At 44.5% G+C, this 15858-nt stretch overlaps 1 protein-coding gene across 4 annotated transcripts in view; it reads left to right on the forward strand.

The window, feature by feature from the left end:
- SLC2A12 (solute carrier family 2 member 12) overlaps positions 1-15858 on the forward strand; it is a 55845-nt gene that overhangs the window by 34904 nt on the left and 5083 nt on the right. For 2 of the 4 annotated variants that reach the window (XM_027601907.2, XM_027601908.1), the window contains 2 exons: positions 3781-3903; positions 7834-7966. In XM_027601907.2, coding sequence (XP_027457708.1) covers positions 3781-3903; positions 7834-7966 — 256 coding nt within the window. Of the gene's footprint in view, positions 1-1340; positions 1436-3780; positions 3904-7833; positions 7967-15858 lie in introns of those variants that run through there. The other 2 variants (XM_027601909.2, XM_027601910.2) reach the window with 2 other exon arrangements.

The raw sequence follows: 15858 nt of genomic DNA on the forward strand, positions 1-15858 counted from the left end.
CAATAAAAGCCATGGGATTTGGCTTCACTTTGGCAAAGTATGGAACACCGACTAGTTGGCAAATCAAGCTGTTGAGAATTCTGCCTCCAGAGTTGCTGGGAATTCTCTGGCAAGAGTTTAAGACCTCCGTGAATCCGTGAATCTTGCAAACCTGGAGCTAGCATGCCAGGCGGGTGAGGAAGAGTTCAAGTCAAGGCAAGGCAAGGGCTTAAGTGACAGCCTCAGTGGCTTATATGGAGGGAGCGGGGATAAACATGGCAGGTTATCTACCCGTGGGTGGGCAAAGTCATCTGCACGGATTGCCCCTGCTAACGAAAGCCCGTGTCCTCCACGGCACATGGAGACACATTAACATATTTGTCCTTCACGTCTTTTCATGACACTCTGTGCAACCATAAACATTGTCTGCGGATTTCATCTGGATCAGGCAAGTTCTGACGGGCAGCCTTGGTGATTTAATACCATGTAAAGACCAGGTGCCAATACCTGTGGGTAACTTATGTCCCGGCAAGTCCAAAATTTCCTCTATCCTTGCAGCACAGGGGAGGCCTTAAAGACATGTGCAGACTCGGACATTTCCAGAGGTGCGTATTGCTGAGCTCACCCTAGAATGCCGAGGCCAAAGTGGAAGGGTGGAGGTCAAGGAGGATTGTTTCGGGGCCTGCTATACAGGAGTGGTGGTCCTCACTGGAGAAGAGTTCACTACGTCTCTGAATACCCCCTGGATTCCTTACAAGCAAATAGCACAAGAATCCCCTTTGGGTCTATCATCAGGGCAGTGGAGAACCAGGACACCCCGAAAGGCTCCACTTCTTCACTGTGGCGGGTGGTGACAGATTGACTTTCGGAGAAATGAGGCCATCTCATTAGAAAAAACACCAATGATTTGCAGAAGACTTTTTGTCACTGTAAATGTCAACATATGAAATCCCCATGTGACGGCTTCCATCTCTGTGCCCTTGACTTAAGAGCTGAAACAGAGCTGCTCCATTTTTTCTGCTTTGGACCTTCCTAGCCCCTTTCCAGGGACCATGGAGGCCTGTCAGATTCTGGCATCATCTTGCTCCTAAGACGGCCCTGGGAAGACTCTGATCCTTTCAGTCAGTTTTATCTTGCAGCAAGGACCATCTTCAGAACTTGATTTCACTTTCTGGATTTGAAAATCTGTAATTTTAGGGCGCTGAAATCATTGTTAAAATAATATCCTCCTTATTTTTGACTTGACTGGCTCCTTATTGGGGGCTGGACCATCCTTGTCAAAACCCTTGTTAAATGCTACAACATCCAGTTGGTCAGTATCAGATAAATCAAAGCATCAATTCTTGAATTCTTTCTATTAGATCAAGAAAGAAGTAGAAGCTTTCTGCAACACTACATTATTTTTGGAAACATCAGATACAAGATTTGACTGACAAGTTCTCATCAGAGATGGAGGGAAGTCTCTTTCTTTTTTGTTTTTTTTAAACTTTTATTTATTTTTGACAGAGAGAGAGAGAGTGTGTGTGTGTACAAGCCGGGAAAGCAGCAGGCAGAGGGAGAGGGAGAAGGAGACTCCCTCAGCAGGGAGCCCGATGCGGGGCTCGATCCCAGGACCCTGGGATCATGACCCAAGCTGAAGGCAGACGCTTAACTGTCTGAGCCACCCAGGCGCCCCGGGAAGTCTCTCTTTCAACGTTCAGTTCATTGCTCACTGACTGGTTCAACTGCCCACGAACCTGGCTCGGTGCTAAATTGAATGCATGTCTAGGACAGGCTTTCAGTGTACACTGTGGGTCCTTTTAGGCAAGACTTTTGACAGCTCAGACTGAGTGCTTGTATAACTAGTGTTTTGAGGGTCGTGGTGAAAGGTGGGGAAGGGAGGAAGGTGTTTCAGTGGTGATGAAGTGGGATGGAAGTAGATTAAGAAAACCTCTGTGAACTCATCTAGAAAAGAAAGAGTGACCCTTCCCCCACCTCCTCCTCATGGCTGCTAGAGCAAAAGATAATGAGAGATCCCCCACGCCACTGTGATAGATACCAATGGCAGAAAGGGGCACAGGAGATTGGTCTGTGGCATAGATTATTTAACTTCAAAAGCATTGGATTTACATAATTTTATCTTGTATTTGTCCAAGGGCAGGTCATTACAAAGACTTCACCAGAACTCTACAGCTGTCATTCTACCCAGAGCCAGATCCCCAGTCTCACAACAAAGACAAGGTTACCTGAGCACTGCACGGGGCTCATTAAGAGCAAAGTGATCCTACCAAGGATATAATCTGCAAGAATCTAGTACAGTTTTTTGGGGGGGGGTAGGAAGTGGAGGGGAGGGATACAGAATTTTAATTTTGAATTCCCTATCAATTAGAATAATAAACATGTTCCTTTGTTACAGTTATCTTCCATGCCCTAACGATAACCCTACATGGATTCACTTGGAAAAAGATAATCAAGAAAAAAGTGTTTCTCCAGCCCTCTGCTATAATTCAATTTATTTTTCTTACTTTAAAACAGCAGATTTACTATGAGCAGATGTTTTCTGTCCAGACCCTGATCTTGTCAGGGGAGGCAAGTTGTTAAATTAGAGGCACAGCTGACTCTCCCGATTCCCACATAGGCCACGCGAGTGGTGGCTGGCATTGGGGCCCTGTCCCCACTGCCTCTGCTGGGCTAGGACCCCGCAGCTGGTCTGTAGATAACTGTTGTCTTTCCAGTACAAAGTGCCTTCGCCAGCAGTGAGCCAGGGCTGGGGCAGCTCCTACATCCTTCTTTCTTCAGAATCAAACGCTTATGCTCCACATTTACTTATTCATTAGCAAATATTTATTGAGCCACCACCAAGAGAGCACCATGATTAACAAGCATGAGTTTCACGGACTCACTGCTAGGACTCAGTACCCCCTCCGCCACTTCTGAGCTCTGTGACCTTGGCAGATGATTAACTCTTGAAGCCTGAATCTCTTCTCTGTAAAGAGGGATAGTAGTAAGTTCCTGTCTTGGAAGATTTGGGGAGAATCATTGGAGGTGAGGTTCATAAGGTGCTCCGCCCCTTGTGAGAATGCGTAGCTATTTTATTGGGCACGCTGGGCTTGATGGGTGGTAAGCAGAAGACAAGTGAGTTCTAATCCCATCAGGCAGGCCCTGTAATGTTCCCTGTCACTCTCAGATAATAAAAAGTGCTCTGATCAGTTTTGGTGCCAACAAGTCTCCTTTCAGAAATTCATACATTTCGTCAAGTATAATAATCAAATTTTGGGGCTTGCTTTAATTCAGAGCTGCTGTCTACTCAGCTTGCCCCGGGTCAGGAAGACCGAGTGGGAGCAGGGAGAGTAGCGGGCCTCTTTCCCCCCCGTCTTCCTGGCTCCATTTCCTATCCACTCATTAGCTGTGATGTTGGACTTCTCCAAGGGAAGGGCCAGGACCCACAGCAGGGAGAGCCCGGGTCTGGTGCTGAGGCTCTGTGCTTGGCAGAGGTCCAAAGCTGCCTCTCTCATTGCTCCCTGGCAGGTGACCCAGCCACTGCCCCTCCCGCTTACATTCTCAGGCTTGTGTCATACACCCCTCCTTCCAGGATTATCGTCAGGCTCTGTCAGTATTTCTCCTGAATCCTTTCTCACTCGGCTGGTGATGAGAAGGAAGCCCATTTCTCTCCCCTCCTGCTGAGGAAGGACACAGCCCCGCTCTGCAACCACAAACCACTCAGGCCTGGGGCAGGGGGCAGGGCGCAGAGGGCAGAGGGCTGGCCCTCAGTTTCAGTGAGGTTTTGATCATTTTGCTGCCCCCTCCCTCCCTTTCTTCTAGTGCCCTGGCTGCTACTGAGCGAGATTTTTCCTGGTGGAATTAGAGGACGAGCCATGGCTTTAACTTCTAGCATGAACTGGGGCATCAATCTCCTCATCTCTCTGACATTTTTGACTGTGACCGGTAAGGACTCATTGTTTTCCTCTAATACCTTTTGTGCTCTTAGGACAAATGTGAGGGAAGCACACTCACCTAAAGGTCATTTTACTGTGGATGTGTTCAAAACATTCAAAAGTAAAAAGAAGGTACCTGATGTACCGACCACCCAATTTAAAGTTATCATTCTTAATTCATTTTTAACCCCACCTGCTCTTTCCCCAAATTATTTTGAGTCACATCCCAAACATGATGTCAATTTGTCTATAAAATTTCCACATGGACCTCTAAAAGGTAAGACATTTAAAAACTCTACCTGCAATATCATGATCAAGCCTAAAAATGTTAATAGTAATCCCTTGGTATCAAATATCCAGTCTGTCTTCCCATTCTTCCAATTGTCTGATAAAATTTTTTTATACTTTGCTTGAATCATGATCCAAAAACATAACTCACAGTTGATTGACATGTCTCTTATAATTTGTAGGTTGCATCTTCATTTCTCCCTCTTCCTCCCCATCTTTATATTTTTAATGAAGAAATGGGGTTCTGTGTTTCATAGGGTTTTTCCCATGCTGGGTTTTGCTGATTATAGTCCTATCACATGACCTTCTGTCCTCTGTGTTTCCAGTGAACTGCTATTTAGGTCTAGAGGCTTGAGCAGATTTACATTCTTTCATTTGTTTGTTTGTAAACTCCTTCACAGATGATGGCGTACGTCCTGCCACAAAGGTGCATCCTATCTGTCTCCCACTTTGTCATGTAGGCTTCTGTGAGGATCATCGCCCAGATCCGTTATTTTCATTCCATCATTCCTTCTACATTTGGATCATAGCTTCTACTTCTCTAAGGAGAAGGTTCTTCTCCTTAGTTATTTGCCTGCCCTGAAGTATGAATCAAAGACAAAAGGCAAGAGAAATGCTTGAAACTTTCTCTTTATTTTCTAGTTTCCCAAGTAATGAGGTAGTTCCCCGGCACCCTCCAAAATTGGCCAGTGAGCTCTTTCCTTTCTTTCCTCTTTCCTTCCTACATGTATATGATATAAATATTAAATAATACATACAATATATAAATTTGGAAAAGTGGACATATACTCAAAAAGGTATGTATCTATAGCACTTCTGAGTCTTATCAACCACTTTTTTTTTTGAGTACATCTACTTCTGGAAATTAACTTTTGGAGTTATTAATTAAGCATGGTTTGGGTTTTTACATAACATTTTAAATGTTTATGTCCCACATTTTTAGAAATGGATCAAGATTAAAAAAACAAAGGCACTGGTCATTAGCACCAACCATACCTATCCTACTCAGATCACATGCATAGACCTGTGCCTTTTACCTTCACACACACACACACACACACACACACCCCTTTATCTGCTCTTTGATGTGGAAAAGAGAAATATAAAAGAAAAAAATGGGGTGAGCACAGCATAATGTATAAATTTGATGAATCACTATGGTGTACTCCTGAAACCAACGTAACATTGTGTGTCAACTATACTTAACATTTTTTTTTTTTTTAAATTAAACAGAAGAAGAAAGAGTGGAAATGATCAGGGGTGGAAAAAAGAGGAAACAAATCTCTGGGAAGGATGGCTAACGTATAGGATAAGCTAATGCACATTCAGAAGTTCTCCTGCACTTAGAACAAATGCTGGGAAAGCATTTTCACTTAAAAATCCTGGAATGAACCTGTAGATGACATTCCATTGGACTAAGCTCGAAATTCGGTACAGGTTTCTCCCACTATTTGAAACTAGAGCGTCTCTAGGAAACCTTTCATGAGCCAAGATGGCGTGAAGCAGAAAAGCAGCTACACTTCCTGAGGGCAAAAATCCTCTTTGGATTTCTCTCGGCAAAAACCGGTACTAAGTAGGTCTTTCAGAAAAGCAAAGTGGCATAATGCAAACGTGCCCAGAGCAGGGAAGTACTTACTTTCAAAATCTGTACTTACTTTCAAAAATCAATTTTCCAAGTAAAAGACGTAAGGGTTCTGCTTGGCAGCAAGCCCTTGGACACCAGCCTTTTTCAGTGCAATTTCAGCAGGATCAATAAAAGCAGTGTTCCGGGGAAACCAACTCACTGGGCAGTGGTCGTGATGCAGCTGCATTGCGCTCAGCTCTGAGTGAAGTATTTTAAGAGGATTGTTTGGATCTTTTCAGAGCGTTGCCGTGTGTCCATCGTGGGAGGGCACCCGGATGGGCATGGGACCTGTGGTCTGTGCGGAACGGTTTCAAGAGTTCAGGGTGTTTGGCTGCGGCGAGAAGGTGCTCAGGGGAGGCGGGGGTGGGGGTGGGGGTGGGGGTGGGGGGATGGGGGTGCACACAGATGTCTGCACGGCTGTCGGCTGGTGTGCTGTCATGAAGGGATGGAGAGCGGACCCGGAGGGCAAAGCAGAACCTCTGAGCTGAAGCTCCCGAAAGGGAGACTTGGACTTCAGAATCAGGGAGGAAGACCTTGGTAAGACGCAGGGCCAGCCCACCACGCAGTGAGAATCTCCGAAGGGGTGAGCTCCCTGTTACTGGAAGTACTCAAACAGAACAGAGGACAGGTTTGATGAGGTGACCTTTTGTTTTGTTTTGTTTTTTCGCTTTCTGTATCCTGGTTTTCTGTCCCCGAGAGGATAGGAGGACCATTTCTACAAGCACTTTATTAAGCACTCACTTGGGCAAAAACCTGTGCCCGCAGCAAGAACAGCACAGAGGGATGGGGCTTTAATTAAAACTGCTGAAAGAGCTGTCGTACTGTCCCTTCTTCCTGCTTCTCTTCACCTCAGCACAACGGACGGACAGGTAGTTAATATGCTTAGATCTTCCCACGCTGCATCCACCACACTGTGTTACTATGGAACTGCTCGGTCAGTTCTCCTGACTGACCAGTGAGGACTGGTGGCTGCCCCCGTGAAGGGCTGTGTGCATGGTTTCTGGCTGCGGTCAGTCTGAGCCTGCGTTTGTAAACAACCTGCTTCTTCCCCGCTGCTCCCCGCCGGGCTGGACTTCCTGCTCCTGAGCTGAGCCCCGCGGGGCTGGACTTCCTGCTCCCGAACCCCTCAGGGCTGGACTTCCTGCTCCTGAGCTGAGCCCCGCGGGGCTAGACTTCCTGCTCCCGAACCCCTCAGGGTTGGACTTCCTGCTCCTGAGCTCTGGTGCTTTGGGGGCCATCTCTCGCCACTTCATGTGCCTTGACCTGGGTCAGGAACTGCGAAAGGACTGTCCCTTTGGCTAGAAGTGGCCCTAGGTTGGCCGGCGAGATCCAGCAGTGCCTGAGGATGTGGCTTCTTGACGATGACTCTTAGCAAGGGAAGGCCTTTCCTGAGAACTGTTAGCACTTTTTTTTCTGAATCCAGGAGGAAGCATTACAAACACGCTGCCCGCTACTAAAAGGAAATATGGCCGGCATGAAATGATTTATTTGAATAATCAGGGTAAAGAAGGGTGAGCTCATTTCAAGAAAAGTGCATCTGTGTCAATGTCTTTAAAAATGTCCACCAAATAGAAACCAAACTGCTACAGCCATGACTCCCGAGGGGGCGCCTGTGAGGATGAGGAGCCAGCGGAGATATTTTACCTTCTGCTTTCTATGCTTCTGTGTCATTTGAGATCGTTTTATTTTATTTTATTTTATTTTATTATTTTATTTTATTTAACTTTATTTTGCTATGGGGATGTATATTACCATTTTGAAAAAAGAAAGCATGCTCATGAAGAAGATGGCATTGGGTTTACATTGTGATAGTCACAAGGCTTTAACAGAGAAAGCTAAGGTAGTCTGTAAAAAGGAAACTTAAAGACGTTGGCTATGTTTTTAATTTGTGGTTGCCATTTCCCAGGATCCTACCAGCATGTTTGAAAATACACGTTTTTATATATGCCCCAAGAATCAGCTGTCCACAGAATGGGGTCAAAGAAACACAAAACACATTTTTTAATCGGTCTCTTTTGTCCTTTGTAGATCTCATTGGCTTGCCGTGGGTGTGCTTTATATATACAATCATGAGCCTAGCAGCCCTGGCTTTTGTTGTTGTGTTTATACCTGAGACAAAGGGATGCTCTTTGGAACAAATATCAGTGGAGCTGGCAAAAGCGTAAGTATTATGTGCACGCTGTCCGAACAATGCTCTGGTCAAAAAACTGCAGTTTTATATTCAACCGAATAATGATCCAATATCTGAAATTATTTCAGGATATTTCCTTTGGCGTGAAACCGTATCTCAAAGCATAATTTCAGTTTTTATGCCATGTGATGAATCTTGGTGACTAAGCTAAGGAATTAGAACAACCAGTGCTTTCTAACAGGTGAACCTTGCAAAGCTTTTTTCAGTAATGTTCAAAGAACCCCTCTCATCTCTCTGGGTCCCCTGCGGAGGAGGGCTTTTTTGTTTGGGGTTTCAGGTAAGTCTTGGAATGTCATGCTCAGCCTGTGCCAGAACCATGGGCCTCCTTCCTCTCTCACCGTGTAGGTCGTCCTTAAGCCCTAACCACCTATGAAGGCTCAGATGATCAGGAACACCCTTGGGTTTAAATGACTGCAATTATTCCAAATATGGCACAATCAAAATGAGTTTCAGAAAGATAAAGAGTTTCTCCTGTGGATAGCAGCTAGAGAGCTGGTTAAACACATTTCACAGAGAGATTGTTTAAGCAGCCTAATTTTGACGTGGGCTGTAGAAAACTCTTTCCTTTTGGTAACAGAACTCAGAGCTCTACGTGCTGATGAACTGTAGGGAAGGAGGTGATGCCCAGGGGCCTGGAATGAAGCGGAATTTGTTCTTCTTCCTAAGATTAAATCATTATACTTGAACATGTAGGGTACTTGTTCTTGCATTTTAATGGGAGGGCGCTCCTTATTTACAGTTTGTGAATTTCTTCTATAAACACTTTCAGTGGGCCAGAGAGAAATGATTGCTACAGGAACTATGGGCGCAGTGATTCTTTGGCATTTATCTGAAGGAAGAATAAACCTGTGAGGTGATTTGCTGGTCGCTGTATGTGGACATATTTATTTATAGTAGGATTTGGAAAACTTCCACTTTATTTTATACACTTAGAAGTGGTTTGCATTTTTTAAATATTTCACTTTAGCAAGCAGAAAGACTTTCCTCTTAATTCAAACTGTGAGTTAAATATCAAATTGTAGGGTTAATTTTTAATATAGATAAGGCCCTGTTTTTTTAAAAATACAATGAAAATGAAAGTTATTAATTTATGAGGAAGTATAATTGTCAGGAAGGTGACTGGACCCTTGACCTGATCAGCACATTGCCTGGCTCTATGCAAGTTGAAGCCAACTGACTTGGTTTCTCGGAAAGCACAGAATCTGAACAAGACTATTAATTACCGATACACGAGTCAAATAACTAAGTCAAATAACTAAGACCTTGGTAACTCCATGCATTCATCTGGAGACTTCATTCAGATCAGGGCCTTTTCCAGGACTAAGATGCCAGGACACGAAAGACTTCCAAATCTACTGTCCAGTCTTCATTTCTCATTCTGCCCTATCACGTGTTTCCCATCAGTTGCCTATTTAGGTGTGACACACCATCCCCATACATCGTCGTTTAAAATACACGACGTCCCATTTCCCAGGATGCTTTGGTTTGCCTGGGTGGTGCTCCTGCTCATTCTGCCTGGGTGCCCTCATGTGTCTAAATCAGCAGGAGGCTCAGTCAGTCTGGCCGGTGTAAGAGAGCCTCACCCGCGTGGATGACAGTGGGTACTGACTCGGTGGGGCATTTCTCTTGTTCTCCACGGGGTCTCAGCCTCCAGCAGGCTAACATGGCTTCCTCACATGGCAGACTCTGGGCAACTTTCCAAGGCTGTGGAAGCCGGAGCTATAAGGCCCTGTGAAGTGTATGTTCTAAAAGTCACACTGCAGTACCTCCATTACTTTCCAATACCCTACAAGTCCCAAAGCCAGCCCAGTATCAAGGGGTATAGAAATTGACTGACTCTCTTGATGGAATGAAGGACACAATTTTTTTTTTTAGTGACGTTTAATCTACTACCCCTACTCTTTCTTGAAATTCTCTTTTAGCTCCCGTGAAACAATTTTCTTTCCTAGAATCCCTCCTACCTCACAGGCACTTATCTCTTTATCTTTCCTTCTATTCCTACATTCTAATTACCATTGACGATTTAGCCCAACATCCTTATACCTTAAAAGACAATGCAAATCCTCATCTGTGAAGTCCTGCATAAACTTAGCCCTGGAGAGCATTCCTTTCTCCTGGATTTTTAATATTTTCTAGTCCCATTTTCTTCTCTACTGCCTTAGCTGAGACTCTAGTGGTTTCACCTCCTTAACTAAGTTATAACATTTTGGTTTCCAGGAATGGTCTCTGCCCATTATCCTTCCTATGGAACCTCTCTATACAGTGTCTAGCTTAATATTGATTCCTAGCAGATGATCAAAAAGTATTCAGTGCACAGTTTGATAACTTGTGAATGAGGCCAATGCTGAATTCATTGTGTGTGGGGGGGCATTAGATCATGGATAATGGTGTAAAGCACAACACGCTTTGATCCGTGGGTCATAGGATGTGAGTTAATCTACAGTCTAATACAGCCTTTGCAAGGGGCGGAGGAAGAGATATGTGTGCAGGTAAGTGAGATATTCTGGCTTTTCCACACCACTCCCTTCCCCACCACTTCAGATGTTATCTATTCAACTCTTTTTTGACCATCTACTAGGCACCAGGCACTGTGCTAGGAAAGAACTGAGGCTGTAGGTGACGAGGAGTCACTAGCCTCTTTCCTTCAGGAGGCAGGCAAGAAAACAGACCACTGCAAATATTTACCGTTGTTGGCAAGCACAGAGGAAAATCACATATATTGGAGGATGTCATTTATAAAATCTTCCTGAAAGAGATAATACCAAAGCAGAATCCTGAAGGAATGATCTGGGCAAAGAGGAATATGTGGGTGTCGGAGGAGAATCACACGCAGAGGCCAGTATACTCACTGGTGGGGTCGGAAGAAGACGGGTTCTGGGTTGGGGATCGAGAGATGAGTCCAGAGTGCAGGGTAGAGAGCAGTCGGGAAGGGTCTCGTCCGTCTTCGTAAAGAGTTCGGGTTTTATGCTGAAGGCAGTGGGGTACGTTTAAAACAACAGGGCGGGGGGGGGAGAGTTACCCAATTTTTAAAGGAGGACTCTGGCAAAATACAGAGATTGGAAGGGGGGCTGCTGAATGAGGGAGACCAGAGGGAGTTTGCTGAAGAAACTGGATAGAAAACTATGGAGCTGAATGGCATTCAGAAATGGAATGCAAAGACTCAGAGCTGGATTGGAAAAGACAGTTGAGGAAAAAGAGAAAATTGGGATCTTCCCCGAGCCTAGATAACTGACCCCATATACAATGGGGACAGCCACTGAAGTAAGATGAGGAGGAGGAAGAGCAGGCTTGGGAGGCCAGAGTCTGGTGGGGGCTCAGGGACCACACCGAGTTCAGGTTGCGCATACTGACTGTGAGGTGCCTATAGGACATGTGAGTGGAAGGGAGAAAAGACCAGTGTACTTTGGAAGCTGGTCCTCAGCACATCAGTGAGTAGTAAGTGCCTATGTAAGCCAGGGCAGATCCACATTTTGTGGAGCCTAAGCTTTTGAAGGCCCTGTTTAAGAAAAAAACCCCGCAAATTATGAATACAAAATTAGATGTGACTGCGTGGGTCTTGGAAGAGCCTGTGAAGTGAGGGGCCCCAGGCTACAGTGTCATTGGCCTTATGGTAGGTCCTCCTTGTGCACATGCACTTTTTAACTACCTGTTTATTAGCTGGGGGAGTGAAATTCCTTTAAAAACAAAGGGTTGTTAAAATTCTTGTGAACAACACTAACTACAAAGTTGAGGCAGGGAGAAAGCAATTATGAATGAGCTGAACGAAAAGAACAACCTACTCTGTTATCACCCCTGATCACATTCTTTTTTAAAAAGTCTAACTTGAAACTGGAATGAATGTTTCGGAATTAAGGTTAAGAAACTTTTAGGTCTATCTTTCAAATGGGGCTGTCAGAATGTATCAAATTGCAAACCAAGTAAAACTTTGAGGACAAAACTTAAGAAAAGCCAACCTTTCTATCTAGTAGAGCCCCGGAATAAGACCTTCCCTAGCAACCTATGATTTGGCTATCTAAAACGCAACAAAACTTACTCATTCAGAAATGGGGTGGGGAAAGAATCTGTCTAAATTAGTAACTTTGAATTATGAAATGTTTTTGAAGGAATCACATTTCTGTTACTTTTGAGTCATGCAGTTATTCAAATTTAAATCCAAACCTGTAGTCGTAAACTGGAAAGTAAGGGAAACCCAAAAGCCTAAATACTGGCAACCCTAGACAGGTGATGGGTGTTGAAGAACAAGAGCAGATACAAGGTCTGATGCAGAGAATTATAAAAGATGAGGGCGCAGAATAATCCTGCAGGTGAAACTCCCAGCAGTAGTGAAGGTACCTACTAAGGTGTGTGTTGTGAGGCAGAGAGGAAACAGTTGTTTTCGGAAAATTGGTTGACTCCTATTTCTGTAGTACTATAGGATATATATGTGTATATATATATGTATATATATATTAGATTTTATTTATTTATTTGAGAGAGCGAGTGAGCACAAGCAGGCTCCCTATGGAGCCGGGAGCCCGATGCAGTGGGGGAGGGAGAAGCAGGCTTCCCGTGGAGCAGGGAGCCCGATGCGGGGCTCGATCCCAGGACCCTGGGACCATGACCTGAGCCAAAGGCAGACGCTTAACCACTGAGCCACCCAGGCGCCCCCAAAGGCTTTTAAAGTGGAAATGTAAGTAGCCTGAATCGTGTTAGCTGGCTAAAGTATGTATGGAATAGGTATGTTAAACAAGGTTCCCTGGAGGGAAATGTCAGAGACAAAAATAAAAAGGAAGATAAAATACTAATGGTATTGAGAAGTTATCCAACTAGCTAAGTACATGCGGGGCCTGCAGAAAGCCCAAGGGAGCTTGCTGGGACCCAGAAGCTGAAGTGAGCTCAGAGATTGTGTTAAGGGAGTCTTCACAAATTTAGGAGTTAATGAAAAGAGTGAGTCCAATTTTGTCACCAGGGGAAGAGAGAGTCCTGACTTGCATATCCCAGTGACTTTCTAAGGAGGAAGAAAGGAAACGATTTCTAATGTGAAATTAACTTCTAAGGTGATATTACATGTAGCTTAACATTTTCCTTTCTCATATTTGGCATTCGGTTTTTTTACTTCCATTTCTGCAAGCCCGAGAAAACAGCCTTCTTCCAAGGTTGTTAAGTTTCTTATAAAATAAACAGTGACTCAGCTGAGAGGTCAGAAAAGATTTCAGCAATAATGTAATTTGAAAGGATTTTATTTTGAACTTCTGCCCTGCCAGCGACAAATTCAAAATGGGATGTTGGCCATATTTGCTATTTCAGCTGTGACTTTGATGCTTTTTCTTAGTTTATGAACAAACTGACATTTTTGGAAATATTTTAGTTCTGAGACTTAGGTTAGTTTTTACTTCTAGTAATTTAGTGTATGTGGTCATTCCTTCCTTCCTTCATCCAAACTCACTTGTTCAAGAAATATTTACTGAGCATCTAGTATGTGCCAGGCACTCACTGTTCAAGGTGCTACAGCCACATTACTCAGCGAGCAAAAATGCCCCGAGAATTAAAACATGCCGATAAGATAGGGAGTGATTATGAGGCTACTTTTGATCAGGTGATCTGAGAAGGTTATTCTGAGAGGTAACACTTAGGATAAAATCTGGGTGACAATAAGGAGCCAACAAAGAGGGCAAAGGAGAATTGGAGCAGAGAGAACAGCTAGCACAAAGGCTAATCCGAAACACACTTGACCTGTTCCAGGAACAGCAAGAAGGCCAGGAGGCTGAAATCTGTGAGATTTAGTTAGAAAGTTGGTAGAGACTAGCGTGCAGAGCCCTGCAGGCCAGCAAGTTTGGATTTCTTTTTTTTTTTTTTTTAAGATTTTTACTTATTTATTTGAGAGAGAGAGCACTAGCAGGGTGTGGGGGCGTAGCAAAGGGAGGGCAGACGGAGAAGCAGACAACTCCCTGAGCAGGCAGGCTGGATCATGACCTGAGTGGAAAGTGGATGCTTAACCTTAATTGACTGAGCCACCCAGGTGCCCCTTGGATTTCATTTTAAGTGCAATGGGAAGCTACTAAAATATTTTAGCAGGGAGTGACGTGAGCTGATTTACATTTTGAGGTGTGCCAAGTGAGCCTCTGCAGTCACACAGCTGAACATGGCTGAGAAGGCACATAAGCGCAGTGTTGGGTTTTTCTCACTTTAAATCATGATCCTTGGGGTCGCCTGGCTGGCTCAGTCGGTTAAGCATCTGCCTTCGGCTCAGGTCATGATCCCAGGGTCCTGCTCAGCAGGGAGTCTGCTTCTCCCTCTTCCTCTGCCCCTCCCCCCATTTGTGCATGCTCGCTCTCTCTCTCTCTCTCTCTCTCTCTCTCTCTCGTCTCAAATAAATAAAAAAAATCATGATCGTTGACCTCAAGTGGCCTTCAGTGCTGCCTGGCAGTCACATATGTCCCAGACCTATTAACTGCTTGTCTCCTAGACGACTGCTCCATTCCACCTTCTCTCTCTGGAAACCTCCCCACCTCAGCCCTGTTCACTCCCACTGATGACCTTGTCTCTGACTTCACCGAGGAAGCAGACACAATCAGAAGGGAACTTCCATAACCTTACACACCAACCCACACATTAGTGTTTGTATCTAACTACACCATCATCCTTCTGGGTTCTGTTAGTTCCATCATTCCTATGTGAGGCCACTTCATGCTCTTCCCCATCCCTTTTCCAGGACATTCTCCAACAGTTTTCTCTGCTCAGCTCGGCATCATGCACATTTTACCTCTCTACTGGATCTCGACTTCTCACCAGCATGGGAGTCGTGTGATTCCGCCCCCCCCCCAACCGTCTTAAAAAAAAAAGGAAATGGTCTTGACTCCATTTTCCTCTTTAGCTTGTGCTGTTTCTCTGCTACCATTTATAGCAAAATTCTGGAATATGCACTGTCATCAATTACTTTCTCCATTCTCTCATGAACCTGCTCCAATGCGACTTTTATGGCTATAACCCTAGTGAAATTGCTCTAACATCCCAGTGACCTCTACATTGCTAAACCCAGTGGTCAGTCTCATTCCTCATCTTAATGGCTAGCGTGGTGATCATCCCCAGAATTGGACTGAGGTGAGCATGACCTCCTTCCTGAAATACTTGTTGCTCTGCCTTCGGGGAACCACCTCCTGGTTGTCTCCTGCCAGTCACTCCTTCAGCACCCTCTGCTGGTTCCATCTTATCTTCCCACTATTTTAAAGTTTTTGTGCCCTAAGGTTTAGTTCTTAGACCACTTCTCTATCAGCCTCACTGGCTTACTGATCTCAGATAAAGTTATTCAATGAATGAATGAATTGGATATAAGAGTAAGGCAATGAAGGAGTTAGGATGACACTTAAATTTTTAGCCTGAGAAATTGCATGGATGGTAAGATAGGGCAGCCAGAGAGAGAACTAGGTTTCAGGGATGGAGAGGTGTTTTAGATATATTCATTTTGAGATGATCATTAGGAAACACTTATTTTCCTTTGTCTTCTGGAATATCACACTTCCCTGCTTTTCCTCCTTTCTCATTAGTCACTCCTTGGTCTCCTTTGCTTCTTCCTTCCCCTCCTCTACACCTTTAAATACAGTAGTGCCAGGGCTCAATCCTTAGATCTGTATCTATATTCACTTCTTAAGATCTATCCCAAAGGCATTATAAGCCATAAAATGAGGACTCCCAAATGTATATCTCCAGGGTTTGACCTTTTACCTGACTTCCAAATTTCCAAACGTGCTTACTTAACATCTTTGGTTGGAATGTCTAATAGGCATCTCTCGCTTAACATGACCTACACAGAATTCTTAATTCTCAGTCCCACTCACCCAAATGTACACACATTCCTCCGGAAACCTTCTGCCTGGGGGTTGTGG

Source organism: Zalophus californianus, chromosome 7 (genome assembly GCF_009762305.2).
Source record: "Zalophus californianus isolate mZalCal1 chromosome 7, mZalCal1.pri.v2, whole genome shotgun sequence".
Taxonomy (NCBI): Eukaryota; Metazoa; Chordata; class Mammalia; order Carnivora; family Otariidae; genus Zalophus; species Zalophus californianus.